We start from the raw sequence: 26,390 nt of genomic DNA on the forward strand, positions 1-26,390 counted from the left end.
CTGTTTCCATTCTTTACTGTTCGATCCTCTTGTCTCTCTGCTGCCAGACATTCTGTTTCTGACTAACATCATCTGCTACTTATGTCGATATAAGTAGCACACAATACATAACAACATAAGATTATTACAGACAATCATTTGGAATTTGTGTGTCTAGAATTCATGTTATCTACTACTCGTTGATAAGGCTTGTTTTCAATATTCTATGGAACTAGTTTTCTTTCAGCAATTTTTACTGTCACAACCAGGTATGTTACTATATAACCAAAAGAATTTAGTCGGTACTGTTAATTAAGTAATATAGTGTTATAACTTGTGCCCTGTGTCCTATTAATGCATAACGTAATCATACCATCAATTAGAGAATAGTGAATTATCGACCGGACCAATGACCCATAAACCTGATCGAGCAGTCTAGAAACCTTATTGGTCCTTCTTCCGGCCTAGCCCTACCTGTTATTTCTCAGTCAGTCAGTCAGTCAGTCAGTCAGTCAGTCAGTCAGTCAGTCAGTCAGTCAGTCAGTCAGTCAGTCAGTAACAACGTAGAACTTCGTACGTACGTACATCAGTTCGAGTTGCCACACCACATTAGCACAGAGATACAATTGTCGATTCAAATCCCGTTGTGGTACCGGTAGCAAGAGTATAAGCAGTAATCGCGAAGATTAGGGTTTGGAGATGTTATTTAAAGGGTATAATCCAGTGAAATAAATTTGGAAAGAGAAAAAAGAGACAAGGAGGAATCAGGAGATTAAAATTTGGGAAAACACAGAGTGGATGCACCTGCTCCATTGCAAACGATTTTGAGCCATGTCATTCAGGGTCTCTAACCATAGGTTGTTATCACCTCGCGGTCCCCAACCAGGTAGTCTACACCTACCAACATGACTCAGTCCAGTGACTTCATGCACTTGTGCCATGTTTTGGTCTGGCCGCCTCTAGCTTTCTTCCAACCTACTCCTATACCATTGAACATCGCACGTCGAGGCAGTCGGTCGTTGGGCATACGTAACACGTGTCCCAGTCATCTCAACTGATGAAGTTTTACTACTTCATCAATTGATTTGCCATCCTTAACTAGTACCCATTTTCTAACAACTGCATTACTTACTCGATGTTTCGAAGACACCTATGATCGAATACTAGTAACTCACGAATAACCTAGGAATATCTTCTACTCTTACCGGCCATGTCTCACTGCCATAAAGTAGGATGGAATGAACTGCTGCGCAGTAAACACGTCCTTTGGTTGATAGACGGATATCTCGCCTATGCCATAAATGACGCAGGTTGGCAAAAGCTAGTCGAGCCTTCTGTATCCGTGCTGAGATTTCGTCACACACCAGACCACAAGGGCTGATGAGACTTCCAAGATAAGTGAAGCGGTCGACACGCTCAACTATTTCACTCCCTATCATTAGTTCGGGTGTCAATGCAACCCAATCCTGAAGCAACATTTTGCATTTCGAGGGAGAGAATCGCATCCCGAACATGCTTGCATTGTTGCTTATAGTGGTCAGAAGACTCTGCATCTTGTCAGCGTCTTCACCAAATAGAACTATGTCATCGGCATATTCTAGGTCAGAAAGTGAATCTCCAGGTAGAAGTTGAACCCCTGTAAATTTAGATGAGGAAAGTGTCATCTCTAAAAGCACGTCAACGACAAAGTTAAACAAGAATGCGGAGAGTGGACAGCCCTGACTAAAACCACTTGAGGTAATCAATTCTGATGACAGTTCGCCATAAGCTCTCACTCGACCAGTTGTGTTCGAGTAGAGAGTCTTTTTAAGGTTAATGTACTTCTTTGGTACTCCTTTCAGTGACAAACACTGCCATCAACAGAGTCGAATGCCGCCTTAAGATCGAGAAATACTACGATTGTGGGGCGGCTGAATGTGTGTCTGTGTTCCAGAACCTGACGTAGTGTGAATATCTGATCTATACAACCACGTCCAGGTCGAAAACCGGCCTGGTTTTCTCTAGTCTGCTCTTCACGAGATTTAGTTAGGCGTCGAAGTATTATTGTTATGTTATGTCTAGAACACCAATCTCGACCTCTGCGATATGAATCATATATTTCAAACATATTGGGTTTATATACCAACCAAACAGACCACATGGTACCAAATGTGGCTGTGAGTGTGGGAGATGGCAATTGATAGACTGTGTATAACTTAAGAATGGTAAATCGTATAATAATAGTTCATAGGTCAAAATAGAGCTTATGATAAGAGGGACACGAATATAAATAGTTTAGTTACTTAACAATTATACGATAAAAAATATACGTATAGTATTACCCCAGAAATAGATTCTAACAGTTACCATTCATTATTCTCATCGTGACATAACATAGAATTGATTACTAGAAGGCCAGTTAATAAGTTTACTTCTCTATTTAATTTTCTCTAGCCCTTTATGTTCCTCTTTTATGAAACATTCTTAGTACATATCCTATGATACATTTTTATTGTTATCAGTAATATTATTACTATGGATAGCTAAATTTAGCATTTCAGTAGTATTGTATATTGTTCACATGGGTTTTTCGACTTAGTACAACTTATTACCGTATGGCATTTTTTCAATGTAGTATCAACATGCAGGTACACTAATGATTATCTTTTACTTGTATGACCTTTCAGTTATACCAATCATTTACTTTTATCATATAAAAACTCAAATGAACATCAAATTCATTATTCTTCCATCTATCAGTTTGTTAACTCATCTATCTTTATCAATCTATGGTTAATTCCATCCGAATTTGTTCATGTATTCTAAAATAATAAGAATGTTTATGGATTGACAACTGTAGAATTCGATGTAGGACTTATGTGACGAAAATTATTCTCTAGCAGACTTTGTCTATCAGATAAATTTACGGTTTGAAATTACCACTTATCAAATACTTCTTATTTTCTCTGTGTAATTTTCTCAACTAACTTCAGAGCCTTGAATATATATATTTTATTTCAGCTTGAAACTCCTTAGTAATCTGTACCATTGATACAACAGGGAATTGAAGCTAAGAGATTGACATCCTGTAGGAATCATGACACATTTTAATCATTAGTTCACATTTTCTACTATACGTATCATTTGGAACGACTTCCATAAACTTTTATCACAGACTAATTATTTGGCTTGGTCCACTAGGGTGCTTGGTACCTGTGTGGTTGCGCCACAAGATTGATCTGTACTATTCAGATTGTAGTTTTAAAGCATATATGGTGTCTGGTTCTCCTGTGAAGCGGGATTGAGCTGTACTGCTTTGGTTATAAAGTTTAAGCCTGGGTGGTGTCTGGCTCTCTTGTTAAACGGGATTGAGCTGTACTGTCTGGGCTGTCACGTGAAAGTCTGAATGGTGTCTGGTTCTCCTCAAAAATTTTTTAAAATGTTCTATCCAATTTATAAATATTAAATATGAAAGCTGAATATAATAGTTTACTTACCATTTTTGTGACCATGCCTAACATTTAATCAAAACATCGTCTTTTTTCATTCTAATTTTCACGTTTGACGAATACGTCTGTAGAATACGGAAAATCCCACATACAAAGCTGACACAAACTACTTCGAGTAATGTTACCATTTTAGTCTAAATTGAGTGAAAGGAAGTGGTGAACGATAACTCTAATGCAAAATTACAGAGTTCTTTCGTAAAATATGAAAACTATACATCAGATACACAATTTGCATATCTTCCTTCAGTTGTCGTTTACGTGCTTCATGATTCTCTCAATTCTGTTGTTATTATATTAACTTTCTGTTCTCTTCAATTGAATTTTCTCAATCTCTTGTTAGCATGCAATCCACTTCCGATTAGTACTACATACTACTCACATTTGTCAACATAAGTAGCATACAGCTAAGAATATGCGATGAGAATTTATTTCTTGATCGGAATAGAAAATACAGCTAGTGTCCGGAAGTGTATACATGCTTAACTACATTTTTGTACTTACTACTATTAGTAAGTAGTATAAATTTGTATCGGAAATTTCAGTTTACAGATGATGGAAGCGATTTTTAGAAATCATTTCAATTAAAAAGGCCAGTAATCAGTAAATCGTCCACAAAATATATTAATATGTAATACCTTTTATATTTAGTTAAACAAAATTTTACAGATCATATTGTTTTAACAAAATGACGTGATTCAAAATAAACGGATCAATCTGATTAAATGAACAGAGACTGAATAGTTTTCAGCCTTTGTTTCCATTAAATTAGTGTGTTCTGAGAATTTTTCTGTATATTTTCAACAAAAAAATAAATTGAAATAATTATGTAATGGTTTTAAGTAGACAAAGTTAAAACTAAACGCAATAATTCAAAATGGTAAACCATATAGACATTATAAGCTTGATCTTAAAAAATAGATATAAGCTAACCTGGTGAGACTATAATTTATGGACGACCTTTGAGCGACGCTAGATCGACCTTGAGAGTGTCCATCCAATAACTAGGAACAAATGAGGGTTATAAATTAGTGTGGGGAATTCAAACTATAGTTTACAGTTGACGGTTAAAGTAAGGAATTAAACTTAGAATTTTTATCACGAACTGACATCTACCATAATGCCAAGACTCTATTTAGCCAAATGGATGAGCGGATTTCCCGCCAAATTCCGAGACCTGTTATCTTATACTTGATTGGTTCGTCCACAAATTGTAGTCTCGCTGCTATCCTTTCTAGTGACCTAGAGAGAGCAATGTAATAAAATTAAATGAGGGACATTCATCTTTCACACCTTTCTTCATCTTATTTTGTTGACTTGACATTTAAAGGGTTACACAACACTAATGTGACGTTTCAAATTTCTCAATACTTATTTTCTATTCTTCAACAGACAAATATATCTGATAAATCAGTATAAATATGATTATGCAGATCCGGTAAATGATCTAATCACAAATGTTCTTGGTTGAATTGTCATTATTTCTTATCCAATCAGTTGGTGACATTTAGTTAATTATGGTTAAACAGAATCAGTAGAAAATTCTTTCACAGTTATCTAAAAGAATAAGGTTTGTTGAAACTGAATTATTATCAGCTGTGATTATCGGAGCTTGCAGAAGTTCACTGATTCTAAGGTGAATCTAATATTTTAATCGTCTTCATTTTGAAAGGTAAATGGTATTACGATGGTTTATTTAAATTTTTAAGCCATTTGTTTTATAGCTATAAAGTTATTGCAGTAAATTTCGTACTCCAAATTTATTTCATACAGGTAATAGGGTTACATGCTGTGGACATGGAGTCTACAAACTACCATGATGATAAATATCGTACAATACCTACAGAAACTATATATTTTGTGGTACAGAAATGTTCAAAAACCCATCAGGTTGAAGATGTTTGACGGATTAGCACTTCTGGAATGTATTTGAAGGCTTTTTTTTGAAAAATTACAAACGAGACGTTAAAGTGAAATTCAATATGTCTTTTCTGTTTTCAATGTTATGTTCTAAACATTTTCTAACTTATTTAGGCTAGACACTTGTTTGATTACACTTGATTCTACTCCATAGTGTGGTGTACAGTTTCTTTGCTTCCTGTTAATATCAAATTAACTGACTAATCATGAGTTTATTGTGAAATCAGTACCTTACATATAAATCTCATCAGTTGCTGGCTGTTCTAAGACATTAACATGTAAACATGTATTGTACTGGAAAGAATGATTTATGGTGGTACATTGGGTTATAGATTTGACACAAAGTCGTAGATATAATTAGAAAGTGAGAGAATACATAAACTTTTGACCTACGAAATCGCGTCCAATTCACTGAATAAACAGATACGGACGATCTCAGTTAAACAACAGAAAGCAGAAAGCACTAGAAGGTTGTTTGTCCTATCGTTGGACACCTTTTCTACTAATCCACCTTGTTTTCAATGGTTATCTATCTAAGGTCAATCACTAATGTTATTTACGAAATACGACAGTCATCATAATCTCCCTTTTGTAATTAACGAAAAATTATATTGAGGAAATATGAATTGTATAGATAGTCATTTATGAACTTATAGTCACTCACACAAATCATAAGTGTGATTTCAGTCCAACAATTGTGATTAAAATTGTATTAATTTGACTTGTAGAGAATAAAGGTATATTATAGAAAAGGTTTGATTGTAGATTAGTATTGTGGTTATTTTAACAACATACATTCTGAAAAATAGTTCGAATGAATCCCGATAGTTCGATAAATGTACTGGACACTTTTCACGGTTATTATGTGTAACTTCAATGAATAGATGAATTACTATAATCTTTTTAATTAGTTTGTCCTTTACATGCGTGTATAATAGAACGTACGCGTCAATGTAATTACTTGTATATTTTATGGTTAGAACTACTGAGTCGTGTTGTAATTAAATGGAGTAGGCTCAGAAGCTCTTCTTCATCTTCCATATCTTACTGTCCGTTTGAATATCCGAATGTCTGAAATAAATTCTTACATCTCAATTCGTATTTGTCTTTTATTACCACCGTTGTCCTAACAGGGATAGACTAAGTATGATGTACAAAATTTGACGAACTTCCGTTTATACTTCACTCATCGTGCTTCATAATCGAGTAAACACATTGTCACAAAATAAGTATGTTGTAGAATGAAATACGAGTATTCTTGAAAGATTTTTCAGATTGATTAGTGTTGTCAAATCGATATTGACATCCAACAAATTCTTTGATTTCAGGAATTTACACATATCAGATTATCACTCTTTTTCAATACACATTCCTTTTATAGCTATATGACCGGATGCGTTTTCTTCTCGCAGATTATTTTAATTGGATGAAATTAAAAATGAGAAGTAGGAAAAATTAATTCTCAAGAACGACTATAACTCCACAATAAAATGTAACAAAACGTCTATATTACATTTTATAGTCATAAGTCTATTCGGATTTTATGATGCTTGAAGATACGAAATTTCTGCAATATTATGCTTGTAAGCGTAGATATAAATGAAAAATTGATCTTTTTCTTCAAAATAATAAATGAACTATCTTTTACATCTATTGATACAATCCAATATACAGAAACACCTAGTTATAGAATCTGTAACCGTTTATCATTAGTGAAGCGATTTCATTCTGAATCTTCTCTCTATATGAAATAATCTACTAGCAAATTTTCAAAGCCGGAACAATTTGTAATAAATAAAATCATTGCCATTTTTTTTGTCGCATTAGTATTGCAGTAACTTCTTTCTGTGCTCTCCGTTTCTAATTCATTTTCTCTAGTTTTATATAATGATAACTATTTTGTAAACGTAGTAGGATCATCCCTCGATGAACCACTCACTCATTATTCAACAAGATATTGCAATCCACCTCCTACGAGTAATTGGATCCCAACCGCTACCTCATGTTATTATAATCTATAGGATAAATTTCCTTTCAAAACAATCAATAAAACATATCATTCCAAATCATTTCATCCTTATATCTCTGTGCTTTACATGTAGTTATTCCTTCTGTGCCAACCTGATCATCCATGTAAACTAGCATGTGCTGTAATCATTTCTAGAATATACATTTTTTATTTACATGATACTTCTCTGTCTTGAATCAGAAGAAAATCAGCTTTTAAAACGGATACATTATCTTGGGATTTTGATGTTTCAAATTCTTATTCATAGTTAGTGAATATTTTAACACAATTATGGGACACTAGTTCGATTTCTTAAAATGTCAAAAACACTTTCGATTGATATATGGTATGTAAAACAAAAGTAGAAGGAACATTAGGTTATCACTAAATCTTGTCATTCCTCCAAAATTCACTCACTTGTATTAAGTTTTTCTTAAAAATCGCCAAATTACAGGGCAGTTGCTTAACATGGATGAAGTACACTTTAAAACTTTTCATGTCATTCATTACATTCAATATATATAGGATTTAAATTTATGTCTACTGAGTTAACAAACGGTTGCTATCCTATTTCATAACTTTTTCCATTTCTATATTTATCTTCCTATATGATTATCTGTCGTTCAATATTCATCATGTCTACAAAATACGCATCCTAAATACACTTAGTTACTTACACTTGTTACTCCCAATGAAGCATGAGCCGCCGACCGGCATTCTCCAATCCACTCTGCCTTCCTTTCTACTTATATCCAATTGTTGTTTATTCTTCTCATGGCTGTCTCGACTTCTCGACGTAATGTGTTCTTTGGTCTTCCTCTTTTCCTTTGGCCTTGAGGATTCCATGTGAGGGCTTGTCTTGTGACGCAGTTGGGTGCTTTCCTCAATGTGTGTCCTATCCACCTCCAGAGCTTCTTCCTCCACTGGGATTTGGTTTGTTCTCTCACACAGAAGGCTGTTCCTGATAGTGTCTGGTCAACGAATCAGAAGTATTTTGCGTGGAGAGCTGTTAATAGACAATTGTATCTTCTGGATGATTGCTTTCGTAATCCCCCACGTTTCCGCTCCATACAGTAGAAGTGTTTTGACATTTGTATTGAAATTTCTGACCTTGGTGTTGGTTGACAGTTGTTTTGAGTTCTAGATATTCTTCAATTATAAATATGCTACTCTTGCTTTGCCGATTCGCGCCTTCACGTCCGCATCAGATCCACTGTGTTCATCAATTATGCTGCCCATATATGTAAAGGTTTTTACATCTTCTAAATCTTCTCAATCAAGTGTGATTCAATTGAAATATAATTAGTATTTAACTTTAACATTACCGTTACTCAAAACATGTTGAATCAACAGAACATATACAAAATCAAACAGGATATATATTTTATTCACGTCATAGTAGTCCGATTATACTGGAGAAAACAATGAGCAACAATATACATAGTGGAAAAACCAAAACAACTAGGACATATGTATTTAGCCACTTTACACCAACGTATCTCTCTAATTCTTTGAACACTTTGTAATAAAAAATGTATGAATTCCTTGTATTCTCTAAACATGTCTGGTCTTTTTTTTACAATAATGGCTTTATTCTTTCGTATTTGTCGTAGGTTCTTTTCAAAATTGTTTTGAAAAACCATTAGATTCATTATTTTCTGTATGTAGCGTTGAATGGTCTGTTGAATTGGTTTTTGACAATAATCTGGATTTGATAGGATGTGCAATGGTTTCGTATTCTCGTTTATCGCCATCATTTTTATTAAGAATATTGGGATTTGACTGTTGGTCAGCTACTACTTCTGAACAAGATTCATCATTACATCCACCATCAATATCATTACCGATGTTGCTTTTCGGTTGATCTAAACTTTTAAATATAGTCAATGCCTAAAATTAATGATGGTAAATGGAAAAAGCGAAAGAGAGAGAAAAGAAGACAATCTCAGTAATAACACATTTTCTACTGTGAAAGAAAATTCAAAAAAACGAAACACTTGAAAAATTACGACAATACTGTCTGGTATATTTCCAGATACACCATGAGCTATACTGAATAAATACAGTACATAATTGAAGATCTGCACTACTGACATATTGAATAAAGAGTAATGTTATTTCTCTACACAAAATATTTAATTTAAGTGTGAAGAGATCACTTTAGTAGTCAAATAATTCAACTTTTAACCATTAGATCGTAGATTTGAACCCTAATTCACCTATTTTGGTTTCGGAAGCTGGGTGTAGATCTGATTCATATAGAATGAAATGCGATGTAATCTGTAGAGCTATGTAAGTAGTATAGTTGGAACAAGTTTCATGAAGATTTACTAAATCACATCAGCTATGATGCCAGAAGTCTTTTAATAATTTTCACTTACCATCAAACTTTACAGTTACGCAAGAAGCTGAATTAAAAATACCATTTCTTAACACTTACATACTAAAAGAAATATCTGAATACTCAAAATGTTTATATAAACAGAAAAGTAACATAGAATGAACAACTAACAGAGTTATCGAGTTTGGTTCTGATAACAAGGCAATGATATGTTATTCATCCATTATACTTTAGATATATCATGAAATTTGTTCATTAGAATAATTGGAGAACGAACTAACCAAGAACGAATCTTATACGTTTCTATCCAATGATTTCATTTTCTCCTCGACTTGTATTGTCTGTGTCTAGTCCTTTCTACTATAACTAACACCGTTACTATATTGGCATTTCTCTTGATAATTTCATCTAGTTGTGCTGATATGATAAAGCCATTTTTGTGGTGTGGGTTACTTATATCCACATAAGTAGTATGTAACGGTGGTCAGGCATAGAATGTGTTTCAGTAGAAGATCGATAAGGGAAGAACGGAAACGGAAAGCAATTGGTATGAAAATGCATGAACGATGAAATTTGAGACAATGGACTGATATTTGCGAAAGGAACAGTCAAGTTTGAGACGATGGATTGATATTTTGTAAATTAACTATTTACTATATGGTTCTCAGATTTTAGTGAGATGTTCTGTGTATTTGTGCTCAAATACATTCGATTAATCCACTCGTGTTCGTGTTCACTACATTTCAACTGATACACAAATTTGTCAGCCTCTTCTACATTGCATATGACTGACTGAAGCCAACCAAATCCAACACTTTTAAAATTTCAATTTGAGAAAGACATTTCTAATGATATACTTGAAAATTATCTGAAAAGATCAATTCAAAAAACATTCCATGCAGCAAATCTCTACATAAACTACTCTAATAGCCTGTTTATATGCTTCTGCATAAAAGACAGGTTACTACTAATGACCAATTGTACTTCTTTGTACCAGTTTTCCAGGTCCTGTATAACCATGTGTGTAGGTCGCCCATCAAAGCTGCTTCTTCAATGCATCCAGAAACTTATAACTGAATGCCAGTATCCAAGTCAGTAGATCCAAAGCGGCTAATGATGATAGTTAACAGAAAATATTTATTTCAATCTATATTAAGGAAACTAATCAGATCAAATATATGGTCAACGAGGAGATTGTCGAAAAAACACAAGCATAAACTAGAAAAACAAAGACTTAAATCAGTAGGCATAAACGCCTAAGGAAACAAGAGAACTAAATCAGACATTACTTTTTTTCAACTCACTCAAACACTTCCAAAAATAGATCAAAATGAGGATTTTGGAGGGGGTGTATTCTTTGGTCTGAATGGTCCAGTAGACGAACCACACAACACCGAATATAAAGATGGTGACCAGAAAGTAAAATACATTTTTGAAAGGTTAGGCTAAAGCTTATAGCGAGTAATAAATTGAACTAACGTCGTTTTGACATTGTAAGAAATGTGGACAAATTCCAAGATTGATTAAACTCACTTGAGTAACCATTGACGCAACATCACCACTATGAGATGGTAATAATACTGTATTAGTTGTCTTCGCTAAAGCACTGAAAGCTTCTATGTACTGTTCAGCTACTGTAAGCTGTACTGCATCTGCTCCACGCTAAAAATAAAATACAAACAGGAAAGTGAATCATTAATACGTTTATAGAAAACCTTTCTAATTGTAAAATCACAGAAAACTCGGTGAATATATGATAGTTCAATGGGTTCAAAGGTACTCTACTTTCATTATGGCGACTTCCTGTTTTATGCTCTAAACGATCACAGTTAATTTTTTGAGACATTGTAAGATTCACTGAAATAAGGCACTCAAGGTCAACCAACATGAGAAGACCATCTTTGCATCTCGTAATATATATATATATATATATATATATATAATAGTTAGCTAAGATTAAAACCCACATTCCAAGTGATGAACCTAGGAACAACAGTTAATTATCAGAACAGAAAGGCACAAAAATAACCGGCTGAAAATGGCCGGATATATAATATATGTAACAACCAATAAGAGGAAAATTAGTTTACAATAATTACTTAAGCATGTTACAAATATCATTCCAGAGACTTTCAGATTGTATTTGATTTGCTAACGCCAAACTGGTTGGAAAAAGAGAAGAAGTGGTCAGTGCATGGCACGACGCCGGAGTATGTAAAAAAGCTGTATAGAACTGGAATCTGTCGGTTTATTACAGTTGAGGTCTTCGAGATGATACAAATGAGTGGCTTGGGACGTTGATATATATAACTCAAAATACGAGCAGACAGTGTTCCTTTCTGTAATTTACCTTTGGACTCTTCACAAAAGTGAGGAAAACTTCTTCAACTGAAAAATCCTCGCTGATTTGTTTCTCCTATTATTATTAACTATTCGCGTTCTCTTGTTTCTACTCATTTAGTTCATTTTACTCCCTCTCGTTCCTCTAACACTCTACAATCTCATTTTCGTAACTTTATGGAGGATATTTATTTTGGTACCCATATACACCAATATGTGTTTAAATATTTACATAAAAATTAGGATTGACTAATGAAACATGAGAAATTATATGACAAACAAAACTGACTACTCATAAGTAAGGCAGTTACGAAACACATCTCACAAACGTGTCAATATATACTAATTAGTACAACACTTGGAATTCCATTTTTAAAACTATACAACTGGAAAGAACATAAAACCACATTTATATTCTACTAAGTTATAAAACTTGAATATTCCTAATTTTTAAGTCTCATTTAATACTTTTAGCCTGGTACATACCACTAAACAACTAAGCGCCTCAAATGGATTTATACGAATATTCATCAATATTAGAACGAATAGTTTGTCAAAAATTGGGCACCGAGTATGAAGAAGCCATTATATATGAAAGTTATATTTGAAATAATCTCAGCGATCGGAATTTTTCAACCTTCACTTTTGTTTTTTTCCTTCATACAAAAACAAATTGAATAACTAATATCAACTATTAGTAACTCAACCTTACACACATACACACACTTCATTCAGTCATTTAGCTCCACATCGTGAACTTTTCACATGAGTCGCATTTAACTGACTCATGTTATCCCATTTACTAGGGTCAATATCTAAACATGATTGAATTAGCACAGTATTGATTTGATGATGTTGATTATTACCCTGAAGAAGTCCAGACAAGTTTGCTGGATGAAACGTTGAGATTATTTTAAATTTCAATCGCTGAGATTATTTCAAATATAATTTTCACTTGTAATGAACTGAAATGGATGCTTTAATTTCTAAAAATGAAAAAATAAAAATAAAAATAAACATTCAAAAGGTGTATAATTTTTTTAGTACAGAATAAATTTATCCTGAAAACTTTAGTGATAACTTTCAATGTACTGAAATATATTCCTTACCTTAGTACCGATTGCACGGGCAATGGTTTGGATAGACTGAGCTCGAGCTTCTGCTAGACGTTGGATAGCTTCAGCTTCACCTAAACATTAAGAGGGAAAATTAAATCAACATTCTTCCGTTTAATATACAATAAAAAATCCTGGAACCATAGAGTATCAAGATGATTTAGAATGATAATTACGATTGAATGATAATCTTTACTACTTCCAAAAACACGTTCCTTTATCTTTGTGATGGAATTTCATCAAGATAGTTTATATGCTACGTACATTATTCGTTTTGATGACCGTTATTAGTTAACTCCCAATGCTGCACAAATTTCAAAAGACAATACAAAACGTTGACTACATTTTATACAGCTGATGGTAGAATCCAACTTTGGTTAGATTTAAGCTGAAGTCCACCGAAACGTAAGGAGAAATAACGTAGAAATATCATTTTATTGGACAGTTACTTTTGCGCTAGAAGAACATGAGCAACAGTAAGTGAGGAGAAAACTCATTAGTACAGCTTAATGACACACGCTGACAAGACTGGAATTCAGTGTAAGTCGCCGAAAAAGCGAAAAGAGAACGCATTTACAAATCTACAAGTACATAACGAATCGAAAACACTTCACCGAAATCTTTAGCACGGATCTATAGGATACAGAACCAATCATAAGCCCGTTGTGCGATCGGTATTACGGTTAGAATATTAAATAGCTGCTTCAGATATGACGTTCGACGACAGCTCCCAAGACAACCATATAGCAAATTGAAATCATTTAGATAGAATGGAATATGCCATAGAAACGAACTGGGAAATTGAAGATTAAGACTGATATCAGAAATATAAGCACAATGGGATTGGAACGTCACAAATTTAACATAGTATGAAATGAAACACTGTAGTCTGTAAGGTGAGTGATTCGTAATTTTAGCTTTTCTAATTAGTAGTTATCGTGATTGGTGTGATGCAGAAACAGTATTTGGGCCGTCAAACCGAAATAGGTCACTTCCTTAGATAACCAGTCTCGAGTCCATCAACGTTTCCCTGTCCGTGTCAGTTTGGTCACATACAAATACGCCCTAGTTGTATATTCAAAGCAATAGACTTTACTATGTCATCATTGTCGTCCCATTTACGCAATTGGGGTGCTCAAGTGTTATGAGAGTACATAGTATTTGAACCGGGCAGAATATTATGACGATTATGCAGCATTCAACTAAAGTTTTAGAAACTATGAAACTCGTTATCTCAACAAATCAGATATATCTTGGGAACAATGACTTCAATTACAATAGTATTAGCAGTATTCGTTTTTCGGATAAATATTTGTGAAATTTTTAGTGCAAAATGAGCAGCACAGTAATAACGAAAACTGAACACTTACCTGAAGCTTTATTTACGATTTGAATCTGGTGACCTTCTGACTCTAATACCTGGCTACGTTTTAAACCCTCAGCTCGATTAATAGCAGCCTCACGCTGTCCTTCTGACTCTAAAATGGATGCACGCTTTTTTCGTTCTGCTTCAACTTGCATTTGCATAGCTTCTTTGATTTTTTGTGGCACCTGAACATCGCCTAAAATGCGTATATAAATATATCACAATCACATCACAACTATATTCCACTTACGAATTTCATAACGCAAACACTCAATACCCCAAGGCTCTGATGCTTTGCCTAAAGCTTGTACGATTTGAAAATTCAATGCTTCTCGTTCTTTAAAAACATTATCCAGAATTATCTTCCCGATTTCTGATCGCATAATTGTTTGGGCTAACTTTAATTATCAAAGAAAAAAGGATTCTGAAGTTAAATTGTAACGAACAATTTAAATGAAAATGTAATGAAGCCTCAACGATAAAACAGTGGATATCTAATAGTCCAAATTTACAAAATAACTCCGTATAAAAAACTTATTTTGAGATTTTGTGAAACTGAAACACTCGATCACAACAGGTTGGTCCATCTGAGGAAATGCATTTGGAGGTCAGCTAGGCCACCCATCATCACTCTACATCCAACTCTGTCCTAGACAATTCTTTTCAGTTGTTTCCAGTCGCTATTCATCCCTTTCATGTCGCCTTCAAATTACCGTCGTAATGTGTTCTTCGACCTTCCTCTTTCCGGTTTCTTATCAGGATTCTAAGTTAGCGCTTGCATCTTGATGAGGCTTGGTTATTTCCACAATGTATGTCCTATCCACTTCCAACTTCTCTTCCTAATTTCCTCTTCCACTCGAAGCTGATTTGTTCTCTCCCGCAATAGGCTGTTGCTGATGGTATCCGGTCAACGGACATTCAGCATCTTGTGTAGACAATTGTTTAGAAATACTTGTACATTTTCGATTATGGTTGTGGCAGTTCTCCACAATTCGGGTCCGTATAGTGAATCTGTCTTGACGTCCACATTGAAGATTCTGATTTTGATGGTGGCTTGGAGACAGTTGTTTTCAGTTTCATAAGTTCTTCAATTGTGGGAATGCGGCCCTTGCTTTGCCAATCCTCGCCTTCAAATCTACATCGGATTCTCCACGTTCATCGATGATACTTCCCAGGTACGTGAAAGTTCCCACATCTCCCAGAGTTTCTCCATCAAGTGTGATTGGGTTGGTGTTGTCCGTATTGTATTTGAGGATCATGCTTTTTCTTTTTTGTACGCTGAGGCCTACTGATTCAGAGGTTGCTGCTACACTAGTTGTCTTCATCTGCATTTCTTCGTGTGTATGGGATAGAAGGGAAAATTCGACTGTGAAGTCAAAATCATCTAGTTACGTCCAAGTTGTTTATAGTAATCCGTTCTTCCCCACAGATGTGAAGATCTTCACAATCTAGTCAATAGCCAGAAGAAAGAGAAAGGTGAGAGCAAGCAGCCTTCTGTGACATCGGTCCTCACTTGGAATGCGAGTCAGCCGTACCACATGCACCACTTTGCACTGTAGTCCGTGGAGAATGTGTTTACAATTGCTTCCAGGTTAAAATTAAAGCTTCGGATGAGTATATTAACGGGTTCTGCTGCTTTCCAACTGTTGATTTGTCGGGTGGACATCCTGATTTCGTCCATCGTTGATGTTGTGACATCAACAGGAAGGTATGAAGGTTCCGCCTCGATTTCCGGCGGATTCAGTGGAGCTGGTCTATTCAAGAGTTCTTCAGAGTGTTCTATCTATCTGTTCCTTTGTTCTCGAATCTCGGTGATTGATTGGTTACCCCGGTCTCCCACATTGTTCCGACGTTCCATGTACCTACACTAATTGTTGCTCTGGTTGTTAGAAGGGGCATCGGCCTCGTGACTTTCGAAGAATCTCTGCTTTCATCATGAGGGGTCATAATTCTTCCTACAACTCCGACGGCAGAGTTGAAGTGGTTTAATTTGTTTAATCTGGTTGGCGTTTTTTTTAGAAAGGCTGTTTTCTACGGGATGGGGTTGTCGACCCCATGCCCAAATAACCAGTCAATCTGTTCTTTAGGAAAAATACTTATTATTTTCAGAACAGATAGATTTTAATCACTTGTCGACGTTCCCAGTGAATAGATAAGACTAATCAACTTTATTTAACTTTACATCTTATGTTGTGAGTCACGAAAAAATGTATGGCAAATGTTTCAACATATGATTCAATGGATACGCGATGTCTAGACTACTGTTGGGGTTGTTATACCCCTAGAGGAAGACATGGTTATCGCCTCACTTTCAACAGAAGACCACGCAGAATGTTACCTGATGAATGCCATTTGTGTTTTATCAATGTCAGCGTCGGAGATCCAAACCGCTTCCAGGAACGAGCCGATTGTTGAAACTATAAAACTACGTCACTAACAGTTGGCCATCTACTAGGTTTGATGGTGATGTGAAGCAACTTTACCATTATCGGGATTCGTTTTGCGTCGTAAACGAATGCTTGATTTTTGGAGAGAAGTTGTGCCAGAATCCCTACGATCAAATGTATTGGAGCAGTTTCATATTATTTATCCTGGAGTGGAACGAATGAATTCCATAGCCCGGAGTTTTGCATATTGACCACTCATAGACCAATAACGTCACGGAACTTGTAGGCAGACGCACGCAGTGCCAATAAGCAGCGAAATTTAACGATAAAGTACAGCCTATTTCGTGGCCACAGCCTGAGTATTCTTGATCCAGGATGCACGTTGACTTTGCTGGCCCAATTAAAGGAACTACTTACTTATTAGTAGTTGATGCGTTTTCGAAATGGTCAGAAATCCTCTCCGTCATGCCACCAACGACAACCAAAACGCTACAGCACTCGGCAAAGATCTCCCGGAACGGATTTCCTGATGTAATTGTATCGGATAACAGTTCGCAGTTCATCTCCAACCAGTCCCAAGAATCCTCCCGACAGCCAGCCGTCAAACATTTCCGCTCTCTCCCTTATCACCCACAGTCAAATGGCCAAGCAAAAAGGTGTTAGGATGCTAGATTCCCAGAAATCACTTGGTAAACGTCTCGTTTTTGTAATTTTACTTAAAAAAGTTTAATTTTTCATTTTCGCGCCAAAAGCGCCCACTTTTACCTGTATTTTCCACTTGGAAGGACCTTAAATGTCATTGGTTTGTTTTCTCTTTTAGTACGCTAGTTTGTGACGTGTTCCAAAGACATTTTGTACTGTATGTATACTCATGAGTTGCGTGCTTGTTTCTTCGTGCTTCTGGCTGTTCGCGGAATATACATTTCCCTAGGCTGAATCTGGTCTTCTCTCTCTAGTGGGATAGCTTAGCTTGTTCTTATTGAGTCGGCTTTCGGAGAACTTCAACCGAGCCTCCAGAGGCCCAAAAAGGAGCCGAAGAGTCCTAGCCAATCAGAGCACTATGGAGCACTCTAGAATTCCAATGTGGCGTGCTACTATGTCGCTAACGGATTGGCCGAAATATGACGTTGATTTAACAAACGCTAACATCTATAAATACCCATGTTTTCTGTACAAGAACGAACCTTGGAGTAAAGTATTTCTCTCATACTTTGCGTCTTCTCTCTGGTGTTCAAGTCGCTGTGTAGTTCTAGCCTGCGGGTTACCAGAATAGCTTAGGAAAACGAATATAGCGTTCAATCGACAAGAATTATCAGTTCTGTTGTAGTGTTGCTGACTCTCGTTTCGTTCGCTGGTTTTAGGTGATATAGTAATCTTTTCAAACGTAGCAACTACAGAGCTGCAGTAATAATAAACACATATACTAAGACAAGGGATTTTCAAAGATTAGTTAACCAACTAACATCACCTGGACAACTATTGAAAATAAAAGCGCTTAACAACTATTTTATCTTAATTTACGACTAGTACAGACAATCAATTTTTTTTCTTCCCAACTGATTTCACTGGCGAATATGTAAATTCATTCTATAAACTCTTAAATGAGTTGTCTTTATATGGTTTGCGTAGCCTTACATAACATGGTACAATAGTTTGCTACAACTACACTATTATTTCTGTGGTAGTGTGGATATGATGCAAATTATCATGCTCCAGCATCTACAAAGTAAAGTTCCTGATTAATTTATTCACCGAATCTATTTTCAACTTCTTAAAAACATCTTGGTCAGTTTCACCTGAGTATTTAGTGACTAAGACATGATCAAAACGTAATTGACAGACTCAATGAACCTCTTCAATGCCATTTAGCAATGACCTGTAAAGTTCCAGGTTGTTTCTTTTTGTCCAAACTTCACTAATTCTTCATATTGGAGTTGAACGATATTCACAGTTAAAATTTGAAATTAATACAATCAATACAAAATACACGTAAACGTCTAGATTTCTTAATATACAAATACTCGACATAGACAAGCAAAGTTACATATTTTACTGCGATTTAAAGCAATCACTATGATATAACAGCAACTATCTATCCAAAAGTACAATTAGTTCTTCATATCCTAGATGGCCTGAAGAGAAGTCGCAAAAAAGTGATATTTCTTACAACTAATTTTGACTGTCATATATAAAGAGAAATATAATTCAAATAAGTTGACAACAATAGGAAAAATTAAAAATGTACCTGAGTAATTGCAAATTCAGCCTCGGACACCCCATATGATGCCAAATAAGGATTTTTGACCTTAAGGAAGAGAACACCGTTCAATTGTAAAACGACATTATCTAGAATTAAAATGTTAATCATTTAGATTATCGTTCATCTTTAACGATTATCATAAATTTAAAACATTTAGTCCCTTTGATAAATTTCGATAATGCAATGAGAAGACGAAGTTTATCAGAATTATGTAATATATTTGCGCAATATATTTCGAACAATCTGATCACACACATATACTTGTTAAGACATTTTTATATGAGAACTAAAAGGTCAACTATACAGATTAAAGGTAAGTCGTAACAAAGAAAAATAAAGTACACGAAAACAATGTGGTAACAACTCTGGATGATAAGTCAGTATTGCCAAGGTAGGTTAAGTGTAAGAACAAATTGTTTTTGAACACATAAAGAGGGTTTCAGTTTCCGTATAGCCAAGGCTTCAATAAACCTTAGTATACGCTCCTGAAGGCTTTTGTACGACGCCACAAATGCGGACTTGATATCAACCTTATGACCAGTTCAAAAGGCTATAGTTAGTCTGAAATGAGGAAGGGCAGCTGGTCCAGATGGATTGGCTCCAGAAGTTTTTAAGGATGGCGGTCCAATTTTAGCGATTAGGTTGACTAATATTTTAGCTAAGATCTGGGAGTTAGACGTTATCCCATCTGACTGGTCACAATCACTTATCGTCCCAATATATAAGAAAGGGTCAAAATCATCCTGTGACAACCACAGAGGGATTAGTTTAACAAATATAATATCTAAAATACTAGCCTCGATAATTATCAGACGCCTAACTAAGATTCGCGAACTGTAAACACGAGAGAACCAAGCTGGCTTCAGACCTGGTCGTGGCTGCATCGACCACATATTCACCATTCGTCAGGTTCTAGAACATAGGCATACTTATCGACGTCCGACAATGGTGGTCTTTCTTGACTTAAAAGCAGCATTTGACTCCGTAGACCGCGAGATTCTGTGGCAGTGTCTGTCATTGAAAAACGTACCCCAGAAGTACATAAACCTTGTAAAGGCTCTTTACTCGAACACTACTAGTCGAGTCAGAGCTTATGGCGAACTGTCATCTACTTTTTCAACCTCAAGTGGTGTCCGTCAAGGATGTCCACTTTCCCCATTTTTGTTCAACTTCATCATAGACCTACTAATGGAAATAACATTCTCGTCGACTGAATTCTCGGGTATTGATCTCCTACCAGGAGGTCCACTTATCGACTTAGAATACGCAGATGACATAGTCCTGTTTGGTGAAGACGCTGACAAAATGCAGAGTCTTCTGATAGCACTGAGCAACAATGCCAGAATGTTTGGAATGCGCTTCTCTCCCTCTAAATGCAAGTTGTTGCTTCAGGACTGGTCTGCGTCAACACCTGAACTAAGGATAGGGAGTGAAGTAGTCGAACGCGTTGACAACTTCACTTATCTTGGAAGTCTGATCAGCCCTAATGGGTTGGTATCGGACGAAATCTCAGCACGGATTCGAAAAGCTCGTTTGGCTTTTGCCAACTTACGTCACCTTTGGCGGAGGCGAGATATCCGTCTATCAATAAAAGGACGAGTATACTGCGCGGCAGTCCGTTCTGTTTTAATTTACGGCAGCGAAACATGGCCATTAAGAGTAGAAGACACTCGTAAGCTATTAGTATTTGACCACAGATGCCTTAGAAATATTGCTGGCGTCTGCTGGGATCACCGGGTAAGTAATAGTGAGGTTAGACGCAGGGTATTAGGGAATGATGGCAAATCAGTTGATGAGGTTGTTAATCTTCATCGACTGAGATGGTTGAGTCACGTGTTACGTATGCCCGAACACCGATTACCACGACGTGCAATCCTAACCGGTGTTGGAGATGGTTTGAAGAGGGTTAGGGGCGGCCAAACCAAAACCTGGCATCAGTGCTTGAAGTCACTAACTTGTAGTCTGAGCCATGTTGGTAGACGCAGACTACTTGTTTGGGGTCCGCGTGACTATCGTAACCGATGGTTGGAGACTCTTGGTGACATGGCTCAGAATCGGTCACAATGGCGTCGGTGTATACACTCTCTGTCTTCTCTTAAACTAAGAGATTAAAATTGCTTCATATCTTTCATTCTACGAACTAATTCTTTCTTCCTGTACTATATCCTTATTGCAATCTTTCTTTTATATATACCACCTCTGAATTAACCACTTATATGAATCCGGTGTCCATCTTGTTGTGTTAATGAGGTATGGCAACTTGGACCGATGCATATATGTGCCTGGTCCTACGTTGTAGCTGACTGACTGACTGACTGACCAGTCTCAACTAAATGTTTCGCAATAGATGAAGATGTCTGTCTATCTGCGATCATATTTGACCATTGGAATTCATTATCATAAACTTTATTGAATATTGAAGCGGTTGCATTTAAACTGTCAGTAGTTAGTGGAAAAAGACAGAATCCACTCCCATACAAATGCAATAAGACTTTGAAAAGTATCACATTTAACTTTTAGCAAATTTGAGATTATGTGAGGATGAACAATAGTTCAGCATTAATCAATCCCAAAAATCTTGAAATCATGATGAACGGAGACTATTAATCAGTGTTAAATTTATCGAAGCATCCAAATCATCCGATTGAGATATGCGCAAAATTGAACTTCACAAAACAACGATTTGTCTAAAAAAAAGCGGGTCAAACATAGTCTATACGTAGGTTGCAAATAATTGAATATAGCTTCTGAGAATTAGATGCACATGACAAAGCCACTAGAAGGCTAGTGATGAAGTTAGATGTAGAGTAATAGTGATAGGTGATAAATAAGTAACCTTCATCAACCAAGATGGCCAGAATATGAGTTATGTAACAAAAAAAACCCTGCCTGCAACACTGACTATATTTGTTTTCGTTCCCATTCTTGTAGTTAATATCACTTGTTTCATTTTCGCTCCACCAAGCAAGTTTTTCACGTTCAAAAGTTTTAACTATTCTAAATCGCTTCGGATATTGAGATGGTTGTGTTCGTGAAAGTAAGTGACTTATAAATCTTGAAATCGTACATATCACATTAGCTACTTCCAATACATCCTCCAGCACACTGATGATCGGACTACATACAATTTCCGCTAAAACTCTAAAACGCATTAATCTTGAGAGTCTAAAATTCTAGTAAATTGCTACAAATAAATTATCTACTTGTTACTTCTATTATATGAACTTAGAGGCTGAAAACTAACTTCCTGCTGTTCTTTCAGCTTTAAATCCTTGAGGTAAACGTCCACAAGAGCAGTTGCAAGGGTAAATAAATATAGAGCAAACAGAAAACTTCTGTCTATAATAAGAAGCAGAACTGTATAGGAAGTAAACAACGCTGCAAGTATCCCGACAATTAAATGAAACTATGAAGGACATCTGTAAAAAAGATCAACTAATGTGAACTAAAATCATCAGTCTGACAAGCACCGTGGCTAAAATATTGCAAACTATCATACTGCACAGATAAGGAAAAGACGCGGAAAAGATTGGTGTATGACTGAAATGGTCTTACAACTAGTTTATGTGTATAGTTTATTTGCGGATAAATTGCTGGAAAATGTGGTTATAGGCTTAGTATGTTTAAAAAAGATTAAGAGATAACGTATCTGATTACCTGATGTAATGGCTGACTGATCTGGAATTTCAATGGCCACTTCTTTTAGTGACTGTACATAAGCGACGCGATCTAGAATGGGTATACAAAAATTGAGTCCCTGTGATACGTTGTCAGGGATGAAATTTTCAAGAACTAACTGGTTCCAGTGTCCTGTGGAATTTTCCTAATCTTTCAATAACCCATGCTTCTTTCTCTGGGACGATCAATATCCCTATATTTATAGGTGCTCGTGATGTGTAATCACGACTGCTAGCATATACCTAATGAAATAAAAACATTCATATAGAAAGTGAGAACAAACAATTTGCACAGTCAACCATAAACTTAGGTTAGTTACATGATTGGCTATTCTGAAAAGGACATAAAACGTAAGTGAAATACAAATTTTTAAGCCCAGCCCAATGACTATTTCCAGCGAATTTTTCCCACATTCGAAACACAAACCTGAGAACTACCGCCCCGTTAGCCTAACTAGTGTGGTTGTTAAAATATTAGAAAAGATTATTCGGAAGGAGCTGTTTAAGTATCTCGATAAAAACCGGATCCTCTCGGAGAAGCAGCACGGCTTCAGAATAGGTTATTCTTGTCTCACTAACTTATTAGTGGCTCGTGAAAGCTGGTGTGCTCTTAAGGACCAAAAGCTACCTGTAGACGTCGCCTTCATTGATTTCAGTAAAGCTTTTGATAAAGTTCCACACAACCGGCTGTTATATAAGCTAAGAAAAGTCGGGATTGGAGGCAATTTATTGATGTGGATAAAAGACTTCTTAGTTGGGCGTCAACAAAGAGTTCGGGTGAACTCAAAGTTATCTAGCTGGGAAACTGTGCTTAGTGGAGTGCCCCAGGGTACAGTTTTGGGGCCAGTGCTATTCCTCTTGTATGTAAATGACCTTCCTTGTATCCTATCATCATCGGTCTTGCTATATGCTGACGATGTCAAGATATGGAGAACGATACGATGTGAGGGTGATAGCTTAGAACTTCAAAATGACCTGAAGAAGTTATCTGAATGGTCTCAAACCTGGCAGTTGCCGATAAATACTTCCAAGTGTGTTGTGATGCATATCGGTCATCAAGGCACAGATACATACACGATGAATAACACTGAGCTACCTGTCGTCCAGACATATGACTTAGGAGTTATCGTTAGTCAAGACTTAAAGACTACTGCACACTGCCGTGCAATAGCCGCCAAAAGTTTTAGAACGTTATGGTCAATACGTAGGGCTTTTAGTCATGTCGACGCTAAGACGTTTTTGACTTTGTATACAGTGTTCGTTCGTCCTAAACTTGAGTACTGCATACAAGCGGCTAGCCCCTGCTTTAAAAAAGACAGTGAGCTTCTGGAAAAGGTTCAGAGAACGGCGACTAAGCTGGTTCCCGGAATAGCGAAGCTTCCGTATGAATCTCGACTGGCCAAGCTGAACCTTTTCCCGTTGTCATATCGCAGAACTAGAGGCGACTTGATTACAGTCTACAAATTGCTTAGTGATAAATTTGCACCTAACATGCCCTCATTTTTCTTGTCTTCCAAAACAGAGAATTTACGAGGATACTCCAAAAAAGTTCACAAGCCGAGAACAAATTACTTGTCAGCTGGCTATCGACTTTCCCATCGAATCATCAACGAGTGGAATTCACTACCTCAGCACGTGGTTGAGGCTCCATCCGTCGACTCTTTCAAAAGAAAGTTGGATCAACTGAGAGACCACCATTGCCAGGACTAACATAGGCCATCGAGCCTCCTGTCCTTCCCAAACTGAAACTAATGTATAAGCAATCCAAATTCCGAAAGCACGACACAGAGATAATCACTAATCTCACAATTTTAATGGGCCAGTATGACTTTTAAGAGCGACTCTCAAACTGTGTCGGTTTCATACATTGCTATACAGTTTAAGTACTACAACTGTATGAACAATTAAGTTTATGAATCGTTATAACGTTGAGTGGTTCCCTCAAAGTTGTTGAAAGTTCTGGGGGAATATTGGCGAAAAACACGATTTCAGAGAAATTCAACCAAAATTACTGAGAATGTTGGGATTTTATTAATAAATATAGACAGATTACCGCAAAGTGTTATGAGATTCTGGGGGAAGTTTTGGGGATATCTCCAAAAACACTAGATCTTTTCAGATCTGGAAGAAAAATCGGTGTTTTCGTGCCATTTCCCTAAAACTGGGAGGTCGGGAAGTAATGCTATGACCTATTCAGAACATGACCCCCAGTTGATATTAATTATATCCCAATGTTAGTTGGACTTATAGTGAATACAATCGCACCCAAAACTGAGACAAGACAATAAATCGGGCGCCAAAACAGTACCAGAGTTTTAACTACAGCTAACAGCTTGTAAGAGCTATCAACATTCCAGAAAACAGTTTGCTTGCATGAGCGTCTTACATAGTAGTATTTCACCGTTTGCTAAAGCTATAACAATTATAACAATCATATTGTTAGATAACTGTATAGAATGGCATTTTGGAAGCATTTACAAATCAAAGACACAGCTAACCCTGGAAAGTCGATAAGCTGGACGGCCAATCACATTACGAATCATGTTGACTGTGACCCACAAACTTAAATTCCCTCCTTCACGAAATCAAATGGTTCAAATGGATCTTTACAACATAAAAGCTTTCGCCTAACGAGCTTCCGAGTCTAGTAGCAGTGGATCACCAATACCTCTAGGCAAGAACCTAGGTATATTAACGATAATAGAGGAAAGAAAAGAAATTGGTAAATCATAATAAGATGTTATCCTTAGTCCTTAAGAATAGATCAAGTTTCCTCTTAAAGGACTCCTGGGAAATCGCTTGGATTAGTTCGGTCGGCAGCAACTTCCAGCATTCGACAACTCTTAGGGAGTAGAAGTTGTGTCTAGAGTCTGTTCTGCTATGTTGTATCTCCAATTTCTGGGTGTTACTCTTTAGTCCTGTGTTGGAGCTAAACTTAAGTTGGAGTTTAAGGGGATGTCCAGAAGTGTTAGGGATACTGTAGGCCATCAGAAGGTCACCTCTGAGACGCCTACACTCTAATGGGTAAAGGTTAAGTGATTGGAGGCTCCCTTCATAAGATGTGAATTGGAGTCCCCAAAGTGAGCTTGTGGCTCGCCGCTGGATGCGCTCCAGAGGGTCAATATCCTTTTGTCTCGGCTTAGCGAGTGTGAGAACATCACGCTAGACAGTGTTGCCAGGATTGAAGCTGCTTCTTTCACTATAGCAGAACGAACCATATCCGGACCAGGAGAATTGTCTGTTTTGGGTGCTGCAGTTTTCGGTACACCAAGTCAGCGCTCAGGTTCACTTCGGAAAGTCCTGCGCAACTGCAGATGAAGCTGTCATCAGTAAAGTTGATGTGGGTCGGTTGAAATGTCCGAGAGTATTGTTCACTCAGAAGGTTAGCGGCGTCACCGTCGTTATTGATCGGGCCATTAGGACATGGCAGTTGTGAAACTCTAGTTCTAGCTTGACGAATTGAGGCGGCATAGCGGAATAAGCTTTTCACATTGGAGACAAATTTATCAGTA

General features: G+C 36.5%; 1 protein-coding gene across 4 annotated transcripts; it reads right to left on the reverse strand.

Annotated features, from left to right (window-relative positions):
* Positions 1-4,073: 4,073 nt before the first annotated feature.
* STOML2_1 (Stomatin-like protein 2, mitochondrial) lies at positions 4,074-25,469 on the reverse strand. 4 transcript variants are annotated; one of them, XM_051209882.1, is made up of 10 exons: positions 25,377-25,469; positions 22,999-23,121; positions 22,859-22,958; positions 19,187-19,287; positions 14,805-14,952; positions 14,559-14,750; positions 13,183-13,262; positions 11,267-11,395; positions 8,070-9,282; positions 4,074-4,254 (listed from the first exon to the last, which is right to left on the reverse strand). In XM_051209882.1, exons 1-9 carry the CDS (start codon positions 25,419-25,421, stop codon positions 9,013-9,015), a joined length of 1,188 nt encoding a protein of 395 aa, XP_051075353.1. In that variant the 5' UTR covers positions 25,422-25,469; the 3' UTR covers positions 4,074-4,254; positions 8,070-9,012. The 4 variants fall into 4 exon arrangements, with proteins under 4 accessions (XP_051075353.1, XP_051075354.1, XP_051075355.1 ...); XM_051209883.1 differs by lacking the exon at positions 4,074-4,254 and having other exon boundaries at positions 7,993-11,395; XM_051209884.1 differs by lacking the exon at positions 4,074-4,254 and having other exon boundaries at positions 8,759-9,282; positions 22,859-23,121.
* Between the last annotated feature and the right edge of the window lie 921 nt (positions 25,470-26,390).

This window comes from Schistosoma haematobium, chromosome 1 (genome assembly GCF_000699445.3).
Source record: "Schistosoma haematobium chromosome 1, whole genome shotgun sequence".
Classification (NCBI taxonomy): Eukaryota; Metazoa; Platyhelminthes; class Trematoda; order Strigeidida; family Schistosomatidae; genus Schistosoma; species Schistosoma haematobium.

Bases quoted from the DNA above. Each gene is read 5' to 3' on its own strand.
- STOML2_1 (XM_051209882.1), bottom strand. From the start codon at position 25,421: ATGATTCGTAATGTGATTGGCCGTCCAGCTTATCGACTTTCCAGG. The intron at 22,959-22,998 runs GTTAGTTCTTGA...AACGTATCACAG, and splicing joins TCCACAGGACACTGGAACCA to GGACTCAATTTTTGTATACC. The intron at 19,288-22,858 runs GTAATCAGATAC...TTTTAATTCTAG, and splicing joins TCAGTCAGCCATTACATCAG to ATAATGTCGTTTTACAATTG.